The 11,700-nt window shown below is 23.9% G+C and overlaps 1 protein-coding gene across 1 annotated transcript; it reads right to left on the minus strand.

The window, feature by feature from the left end:
• Positions 1–1,447: 1,447 nt before the first annotated feature.
• On the minus strand, positions 1,448–10,069 carry LOC112592808 (legumain-like; the record flags this gene model as incomplete). The annotated part of the gene is given in 11 exon segments (XM_025336959.1): positions 1,448–1,701; positions 3,192–3,377; positions 3,452–3,568; positions 3,640–3,840; positions 5,157–5,284; positions 6,274–6,343; positions 6,424–6,562; positions 7,013–7,098; positions 7,579–7,660; positions 8,744–8,841; positions 9,900–10,069. Coding segments are annotated over 11 exon segments (1,418 nt in total), but the record flags the coding sequence as incomplete, so codon positions are not given.
• Positions 10,070–11,700: the final 1,631 nt, after the last annotated feature.

Consider the following 11,700-nt stretch of genomic DNA (forward strand, 5'->3'; position numbering starts at 1 on the left):
AACATCAAACAAACATCTAATCATTAACATCATGCACACAAAATGAAAGCATTTAAATGTAAAATATATATTATATGTGTGTGTGTGTTTGTTTGTATGTTACATGTTCTTTGATTTCACTCTGGATAAATTTAAAGCGTAGACGTACAAAATTATCATAATAAAATATAGTTATAGTCATTGGTAGGAGTCGGAATAATATTCTCTTAAAATAGTTAAAATAAAATGCTAATATTCCCCTAAAAAATTGATAATATTCTTTTAATATTCTTTAAAAACTGTAGTTAAATATGCCAAAAATATGCTTTTACGGTAATATATTCTTCTAAATACAAAATATGCTTTTATATTTAAAAAAAATACAATATAATTGATACATAAAAGGCATTAATTATGAAACAATTCCATATGTTAACTGAAATATATTTTTTTATTTATTTAAATAAGCAATTATAGGTAAGTACCTCATAATTTAGCTTGAAAAAAATGTTAACTTAAAATTTTATTAACTCATTCCATATTGTTTTTCCATTTATAATTATCTCAATAATAACGGACTAAAAACTTATTTAATATTATATCCACAACACAAAATATCCAAATTCTATAAAATTAATTGATATATTCTCTAATATTCTTTCTTATACGAAATATTCTTTTATCTTAAAATATTCTCAAATATGCAAAAAATCTTTTGCTGTCGAATTATATGATTCATAATATTTATAGATTTCACATTGAAATTTGATTGCATAGACTCAACAAAATATGCACAAAAATATTATTCCGACCTCTAGTCGTAAGTCATAACAGTGGTATAGCTTTGTATGGCGTTAATAATATTTATACATAGATATAAATTAATGTTTCTTTCTTTGTTCTCTACAAACTTAAAAACTACTGAACCAATTTCAATAAATGTCTCATCAATAATTTTTTTTAAATTTAGAATATGGATATAACTTATTTTTTCAATCCGTATAGGTTCGCCCACGCACATTAATTTAGTTTTGGTTCACAAAAACAAATTATGTTAAACCGATTATTATAACTATAAAAAAAAATAATAATATAAATATTTGTTTGTATATTATATTCTATTGTTGATTTTTAGTTTAAAAATTTTATCATAGAGTATTCTCTCAAATCTATTTTTATAAAATTTTATAAAAATTTCATTTTTAAAAGTTAAAATATTGTTTTCTTTCTTAAAATGATATTTTCCTTATACCACCTCCCTCCCAACGGTAAAAATTCTGGTGCCAATCCTGATGGTTATTAAAACTAAAGTTGGAAAATGTATACACAGTTATAAATACACAAGAGTATTATTGTTATGTATATATTATTTATATTCATTATTCAACTATTCAAGGAATTATTAATTTATAGATAAGAAATATTATTTTATTATAATTGATAAATATATATTAAAATTATTATTTGTGTAATCATATTTTAAATCATATTATATAATAGTATAATATATTATTATATTAATATCTATTATACGCATAATTGTCACGTAGGTGAATACTGCTACGTATATTCCATACGATTTTAGTGTACGTTTCTTATAATATGTTGTTTTGAAATATTTGAGCACGATGCAACGACAAATTTTTCGACCATCTGGTGTATGTGTTTATCGACAACACACAAGTTTGCGAAAATCGTCAACCGATCCAAAGCGTAAGGATTCTGTAATCAATAATCGAAAAAACGTGACGTTAATTATAATATAACATACTGTATAATTGATTAGCACCAACTTAATACTAATACAGCTCATATTATCTTTAAACACATAATATAATTAATTAATTCCTTGTTTGAAATCCAATGTTAATATATTATTTAAATAGTTTAAAAAATAATCTGTTTGAAATTTGGAATATGAAATTTTAAATGTATGTTTTCATTCATAAAAATAAACAACTTAAAAATAATCACAATAGAAAATATAAAAAAGTAATTTTTTTCAAATATTTTGTTTTGTAATAACTTCAAATTATGTGAAAAAAATATTTTCAAATAAGCTAAGCTAAGGTATCATATAATTAATTATACCAGTATAAAGTTTATAAAAAAAAACAATGAGTATCTACACTTTGTGCAGATACATCGGTACATGTTTTGTTTCTACTAAATACAGTTGGCATAAGAATCAAAAAAGTTATTTTTATTCGTCAAAATAATTACTAAACAACGAACTATACCTAATGTCACTGTCAATACTATATTACACGTCACCACGACTCCGATTATGTTCGTATAATCGCTAATTTCCGGTAACCAGTCCCCACTGATCGACGCACACGCATTACATAAAACGCTTATTATGTCATGGTAACATTCTAGGTGTCACACAAATTAACAGAATCATCCCCAGCCATAAGACATGTACATGTCAATAATAAGATTTTATTCTAGTATAAATAATCATAATATTAACAATAATACTATGGATTATACACATAATAAAATATGACAACTAGTAATATTATGGCTAACAACTTAACTCACGAAACCACCGTAGGATATTAAAAAACCTTGTATCAGGAATATCCAAGATTTATTTTCCTGACACGTTAAAATAGGTAAATTAGACCACAACTTACACACATAAACAGTATCACAAATGCTCTTAAAGTATTACTACATCCAGTTACAAAGTCATAAAGTAAAAAACAAGTCACAATAAGTAGATATACTAACCGTGTGATTCCTTCTTATGAGATCACTTATTATTTTAAAAAAAAATTATAAGAAATTACCAATTCAAAAATATCAAAAATTTATAAAATCACAATATTTTTTTTATAAATGTTTGAATTTAGGATTTTGACAAAATTTCAAAATCTTAAAAATTTCAAATTATTCTATAGTTAGAAATTAATGAAAAAAATTATATTTATATTTAAGATTTAAAAAATTAATACGAGAATATTTTTTTTACATACTTGTACCTACCACCTACCTATTATTCATACTTATTCTCCTCTAACGATATATCTACCATTCTGGTAAACTTATTTAGTTCAATAGATGCCTTTAAACTTAAAATCCTTCGGTACAAAATTTATGTAACAGCTTACATCAAGACTAAATAAAAGTTGTCATTTTTTTAACAACATCTAAAAGATTAATTAATTACAATTTACAATTTATTATGGCAGAAATATACGTACTCGTGGCAAAGAAAAGCAGCTCTCTGTGATTTTATTTAGAATACTTCTGTAACAGGGGAATATGTCTAACGAGAGTTCTAAATTATTGGGTTCGTCAAAGTCGCCAACTTTACTCATGATTTCTGGTCTAGCCTTCGCAACCATCGAGTAAATGTTCCAAAGTGTTCTGTCGATGATCAACCTCATCTATAACAATATATATTCGTATTCTATCAAACATTGGGCTGCGTAAAACAGTTAATTATTATTTTTGGAGGTACTTCGTTGTTCAGACGTAATTCCGTTGACAAATGTCGTCTCTCCGAATCTGACAGCTTATGGTTCGCAAATTTGTGTTGTATGCTATTTTCGTACACGTCTCTACTGGACACAGTGATCTATGTTTACGAAAAAAATGCTAGTCAATATAATGTGCTTCGCAATTCATAAATAATCATTAATATTACACCTTTGAATCAATTGTTTTGGTCATTTTTGGTTTGGCCGAGGAATGTTTATTGGGGTTTTTGTAACCTATGAACGCGGAAAGCTTTTCGTGGCCCGTTTTGAAATCACCGTATACCATAACGTTGCTTCTGGTGACGTTGGTTCTCACCTCTTTGAAGTCGTTAAAAACGGTTCTCTTTTTCGCAGAAGACTCAAATACCGTCTACACGGCGATTAAAATTTAAATCAATATAGATACATAATATGATATTATAAAGTATGTCGTGTAAATAATTATACAGATATGACGTTTGGTAGTTAAAATACAAAAACAATGTGTATTCATAAGTGAAGCTAGGAAAGCTTAGCTAAGCTTAAGCCAAGCCCCCCCAACTAAATTTATCAAGCTCCGCCTATGTGTGTACTATGTGATGTTCGTGTAAGTATTTGTAATATATATATAATATATATATATATATATATAATGTCATGGCCTATAAATAAAATAACTTTATAACTAAAAAAGTATCTATGTATAAATTATTGTTTAGAACATTTTTATTTAACAATTTATATGAATCATATAATTTTATCAAATTTAACCACATTTTTTTTTAACGAAAACTTCAAACAAAAGTTAAATTTGTTTTTTATTGTTCTATATTTTTCTAAAAATAGAGAATTTTTAAAAAGTAAATTTAGATTCATGTGATTTTTTTTAAATATATTATTTTGACAAACAACTTTATTACTTTGTGGATTTTGTCAATACCTAATATAATATTGTACTATTTTTTATCATAAAAAACGTGTATTATAATAAAACCTTTAATTATAATAAAAATTAAATAGTGATGCCATGAAAAAATAATAGCCAAAATAATATTATACAGTTGTTTTTTATTCAATAAAAAAACGTCATATTTTGCCATATTACTTTTATAAATATTATTTTTAAACGATTAACATTATCACTAGATAGTAGCATCATAAAAAAACTAATTCAAATGTAAGTTTAGCGAGTTTGAAACGTTTTACGGTTTAAGTCCTTAAAATAGCATCCTAGCTCTTCTAAAAATAAATTTAAAGTAGTTTTAATGATTTACTAATCTTGTCAATAGAAAATAAATTTATGTAAAGATTCATATTAAAAATAATATAATTAATTTTTTTTATTGAAAAATAAATTCCTTATTTTTCATGAATAGTGAATTTTATTGTGAAATACAGCTCACAACAACCACTCACAGCCAATCCCATGGATAATCACCATGATAGTAGTTGTGATCAGCCTACCTATCTAAGTGTTTTAATTTCTGATTATCCAATGTGAAAATTGAATAAAGGTACTTGGCTTTAAATGGCCAAGGTTTTAAAATTGAGTACTTTTAGAATTTTAAAATAAATAATAATTTCTAAATTTTCATAATTTTTAAATCTATTCACCTCTTCCTCTAACCCCCCTCCCCCCACCACCACCTTAAGCGTAATATAATATTATTATGCAAATTATTTTAAAATTACACAATAAAAACATACCGCATCCAAATCTTCCATCCACGTTACACTAAACAAACTTCCAAGACATGTATTGTATGGCCCAGATTGATTTCTACAATAACATCCAAAAGAATTTTCCCTAGGTCCTGCTGCAGTTACCGCCAAAACTAATTTTAAAACAGATTTATACTTTAATTGTAGATTTTAACACAAAATGTACAATTTTGGAAGTACTGATGAAAAATACATTAAAAAGCATCATTTTCGTAAATAACAAAATTGTTTTATAGTAAATGTTTAAATCAAGTAGCTATTTTATTAGAATATGATAGATATAAATATATAATTTAATGTATAGCCTATATTTTTGTACATAATACATAATTGTAAAATTTATTTTTACCCACTAATTTTTATTTATTTTATGAGGTTAGGCTAGTTTAAAAATGGTGATGAGAAGCATGCTTATTAGTAATCAATAGAGTTCAGAAGTTAAAAGAATTGCATATTATTCTGTATATTCTCAATTTATATCAGAACTGTTAGAGATCTAAACTGTACAACGGAGAGTTAAAAAATTGAAAATTGAAAATGCATATTTTGTCAATTTTTACTAAAAAAAAGTGCATATTTCATATTTTTCTTTCTTAACCGGTATATTTCATTTAATATTGATCATAAAATTCAAAATTCTCAACAAAGGTAAATATCATAATTTCAAAAATATTTTTAATTTTATTTTTAGCTCAATAAGATATTAAAATACCAACAAGTTACAAACAGTTTTTATGCATATTATTATTGTAATAATTTATTAACAACATCTAATGTATTTTTTTGTTTTTTATTTTTGGAATTCAGAATAATTTTTTTGCATATTTAACATCATTATAATGCATATTTTGTAATTTTTTCGTACATAATTTGCCTTTTTTAGCTCTTACAACTTCCGAACCCTAGAAATCAATTACTTTTTTATACTATATTACATTAAATATAATTTATAACATATTAATAATTATTTTTATAACCTATATACATATTAATTTTAAAAATATAAATACTAATAGAAGACAGCTAATATTTCATTTGGAATATTTTTTTACCAAAAAAAAAAAATCACAAGGAAGCCAAAATCCTGTATCTCTGTACTTACCATTTGTGTTGTCACGGAGTATCCCATCAAACATAGAACCTGACTTACATGCTTCAATGTACAACAACATCTACATCACCAGACATTTTAACGCATCACCATTAAAAATATAAAATTATGATTTGCATTATAAATTAAAGGAAAAATTACCATTTTATAACTTGCAGATGCGTACATAGTTTTTAAAGCGTCGTTCAATTGATCAGCGTACAAATAATCGTCTGGGAAACCTAATAATCCTGTTGTACCATGGTCGACAAAATTAATGAACACCTTATCTTTTGGTCCTCTTTATAAAACAAACAATTTCATAAAAAATAATATTTATCTATTAAAGGTTTAATAAACATAATATACAACTATATCTACGCCTATAACTGCAATGAACAGTAAACTTTCGAAATTAATATAAAAGTATTAAACCACAATATAATATTATACTGAATAGTTAATGGTAATAGCTGAAACTTTTATAGTTACTTTAATACTGTATTTTATGTGCTGTTTAAAAAATAGAAATTTAATTTTCTTCAAAAATTGTTTACTTTAAAAACAATTGTAATTGTAAATAGCATATTAATTATTTATTATACATTACCGTTTTCTATTGAATTTCTATAATAGAACAATAATCATTTAGATTCTTCGAAATTATGATTTTATTTTTTACACTAAACGTTCGAGTATATTATAATGCCCTTTCTCACTCGAAGATGTTTACAATACACATTATACGTACCCTTCAATTACTTTTCCAGTTCCAATGGATTGCATAGCCTCTTTATCTCCGGTGATGATCTTTAAGAAGTTTGTGCTGTTCACATCCTAATTTTAGAGTCAAACAATAATGTTGTATAATACAGTTATTACAAGTTGCATTTTTTATCAAAAAAATTAAACTTAAATCAATAAAAGCTGATTGATTGTTAAAAATTCTTGCTGTATGCTATGTAACACTTGGTACTTTTTTTTAAGTATAAAAATCTATAAGAAAGTTCATAATATATATATATATATTTATCAATATAAGTATTATAGGTACCGATTGGATTACACAAACAGCTCAGCTGTCGAGGTCAAAAAAATTGATTTCTGTATATTTATATCCAAAAATGAAAAAAGTCTGTTATAAGTTTAATCAATAACAGAAAATCACGATGGTTATCATGATAGCAATTGTGTAATTGAAAAAAATCAAAAATTGCGTACATCCCACAATCTTGCAGGTTTGCATGTCATCATATAAACATAAGCTGCAGCCATGTATTATCTAATGTTTGAATAACGTGAAAAATATTATCTTACCTCCCCTTTGTAGTCAATAACAACTCCGTTGTATACGTCCGTACCGTTGGGCTGATTAACAATTTTTCCCGGTGTTGGATTCCTGTCGTATAATTTCAAAGAAAATATAAATAAACAACAGATAATTATTGTGATACAATGATGAAAGTAAAAGACTAGTTATGAGAGGTATTAATTATTATATATTTATTCTTCCCTCGCATGTATGCACTTCGACCACTCTTAATAATTAACTGCAGGTTATACCAAGAACGAAATTATGTATGCCAAGTCCTGGCGCGTAAACATAAATATAAAAACAATAAAAGCAATTTTTTATTTATTTTTTTTTTTTCAATAAAAGCCATGATTACATTATTGAATCTATACATTGTTTGTACAGTAATATATGTATATTTTTTGTTATCATTTTTATTCAATCTGTTACAAAAAAGAACATTAATTAAATAGATTGAATCAAATAGCGATTAATTACAGGGTAGCAAGGAACTCAGTAATACCACTTGTTAATTAAAATATTATAAATGTAAATATTATTCAATCGTATAAAGATATATAAAAAAAAAAAAAACCTTTAACTGTTTTCAATATAGTAAAGCAATTTTTTTTTTTTTTGTGTTGATATAGATACCTACCTATACATAATCATAAAAAATATTTCAAACGTATAAATAAAATTTATTCAAAATATCATAAAACTTGAATTCAATTATATAGCTTATACCTACTTATTTTATATGCTAATTCATTTAATCAAATTACAGTTCTGAGCACGAAATATAAACACAATATGAATACTTATTTTGAATTCACACTATTTATCGTTTTTGCCATTTGATATACTACCAATTTAATATCAACAGTGAAAAAATTATAAAAATTTAATTATTTATCAACATAATACTAGTTAGTAATAACTAATAGGTATAATACTGATAATCTTAGCTCTATATTAATATGTAGGTAGTGTCGTGAATAAAATATAATTAGTATAGGAATCAAACAAATTTTAAAGTTTGAATATTTGATAATAATATAAAGACTGGTCATTAATTTTAAATTAAAGTTTAAGCCAACTCAATTAACCATATTATAACGCATAAATTAGTGTTTTAATATATAAGTACAATAGGTACATAACATACTATTTAATTAAAATACTAACTTTTCATGGTAAGCAATGTCATCCACCATCATCGTAATAATATTTTCTTCAGGTACTCCATTTCTTCGAATTATTTGGTATGCATGACATATGTCCGCCTAAGACATTATATGAGATATATTATAATACATCAAATTATATTTAAATATTAAATTACGATTCATTAATTAATGATACTCTTAATTAATTTTTATATTAATATAAATTTAAATTATTGTTTATAAATTCGAGTGTATACTGTATTATTTTATTTAAGTACATTAGATAATACGTACCTGGATATACATAAATATTTTTAATATTATATTATACATACCTAGTTAATATTTATTTTATATAATCTACTTTAAATATGTACATGGGTATCTATTAAAAAAAAAGCAAAAACAAAAATATAAACTAATTGATTTCACTTACTAACTATGTATACTTTAATAATATATTCTACAATATTTCCATACATAACATGGTTATTAAATTAAACGCTTCCTATTATTATTTTTTATTATTTTTATATATTTTTATTTTATTTATAAATATATATATATATTTTATATACAAAAGGTTTTTACCCTTTTCTTAAAAAATAACAGTTTATAATTATAGGCGCTTGCCTATAGTTATTAATGATCGAAATTTCTAAACTCAAAACTGATATATTGTAATGTATCGAAAATTCAATTAAAGTTAATTTAAAAGTAATACCTTTAAAACCTATAAGGCATTAGGCAAATGCCTAATAAAGCACCTTTACTATCTGCTAAATATATCATGAAATATTTCCTAAAATATATTGCAATAATCAGTTTATTCTTTACTGCAGCTATTGTTAAGACCCTATTCTTAGAATTAATTGTAACCAGGTATCAACTAAGACATGACATATATTCTATAAATAGTAGGTAATAGTTAGAATAGTACGTGTTGCTGCGTTAATTCTTATTATAGTGCATTAAAAGTGAACTCATTACCCTTTAGTAATTCACCGATCATATGGTTCCTAATATCATTGCTTAGTTAATTTTAGACAATATTAAATTTAACGAATACTAATATATAATTTAACTCTAGTCGTATTATTAACTATACAATATGAAATTATATTATGCACATCTTCGATAATCTTTAAATTATAATAGTAAATATTGTACGAAACTTGATGTCTGTAATTGCGCCATCCATCCGAACCGGCTACTAAAACTACCCATTTCTTCCCTTCGAAAAATCTATTTTCTGTATCGGTCCATGGTTCCTTGTAACTGTTTGGCACGTGTATAGCAAGTGATTCAATTGCAAATAATGCTAGAGATACGAAACTAAAAACTCCTGTAATAACACAAAGAATTTGATATGTAAATATATTATAACTAGCAGCTATATTTGAATCGCATTGAATATCTCAAAAGTGTATCTTCTTAAATAGCGTATCCTAAAGAAGCCATGGCCCTTAACTAAAATAATATCTATAGATTATACCATACGTAGGTTTATTGATGTATAAAATTTTTTTTAAATATAATTCAAAAACAAATTTTTATCAATGTTGAAGTAGTTAATAAATTTTCTAAAAATGAATCAAAATGAATATTATTTAACAATTTTTATTGAATTTTAATATAAGTTTACTAATTTGTTTTTCAACTAGATACTCGTATAATACATTTTTTTCTAGCTTATTAAATTTCTAAAAACAATATGATTACTTGTTATAATACTACTAAATTAAATAAAATATGTATGATTACATTTAATTTCTATAATTATATGAAAACAAAATTAAAGTAAAATATCTGTTTAAAGCTTTAAGTTTAGACTTACTAATGACACTACATTTTAGCCTCTAAACAGAGTGATAGATATTTTGGTTTTACAATAATTTTGCATATTTTTATTTGTGTGTAACTATTATAATATAATAAGAGCGGTAAATTAAATTTTCTAACTGTAAAATATATCGCTTCTGGTAGCCAATTATATCAAGTTTACACTTTAATCAAAATAAAAATATCCCCATACACTTTTAACAAACTAGTTAAACTTTTTAAAATTAACAAAAACTGGAATTTTTTGCATAAAATTAATTTTATTTTTATTGTAATTCAAAAGTACATAACTGTGAAGACTTAAAAATTGTGTGATATTTTTAAAGATATTTTAAATTTTCAAAAAAATATTAGTTTTTTTTTATTTATGAATTATAATATTATGTTTTAATTGATTAAATAAACTTAAAAATTCTACACAAGGATTCTCATACTTTTTTAATAAATTCAAAAATATCCAATATAAATTTAGTGGCAATTTTTTTTAACCATATAAATTTTAAATGTTAATAAAATTCGTCAACTGAACGAAAAATATGTATTATTTTGCTATTAAAAATGTATAAAAATTTTGATTTTACACCTTTAAAATGGAATACAAAATTTATTAAAAATTTAGATTACAGAAAATTGAAAAAAAATATTTCGCATGAGATATGATAAATTATTTATGAGCAATTGCAATTAATAGTTAAATTTATAACACCGCTGAATTTTTAAATGTGTAATACTAATTATCATTTATTGATTTATTCTCAAACAATAATTTTGTATTTGATTATTATTCATAAGATAGTCATCAAGGAAACATTATATTTTCATTTTTCTTAGGTTATCAGTTTATAAAACAACAACTTTGCGTATTGTGTAAATTAAATTTTTAACATATTATTAATAAAATAATTTGTAATTATTAATAATTTTAGGTCATTTATTAACGCTTAAAATATTCAATTTTTTTCTCTTTATTTTCTATAATTGTTGATAAATACTTTATGCTTGATCAAAAGGATTGAAAATGCAGTATAAGGATTATCATAATTTATTCTTACATATATACCTTCTAATCTCAAAAGTGCACAATATTATATGAACAGTTTTTTTCTATTTGTATTTCAAGTTTAAATGTTAACA

Source organism: Melanaphis sacchari, unplaced genomic scaffold, assembly GCF_002803265.2.
Source record: "Melanaphis sacchari strain LSU unplaced genomic scaffold, SCAv2.0 Contig1955_pilon_pilon, whole genome shotgun sequence".
Taxonomy (NCBI): Eukaryota; Metazoa; Arthropoda; class Insecta; order Hemiptera; family Aphididae; genus Melanaphis; species Melanaphis sacchari.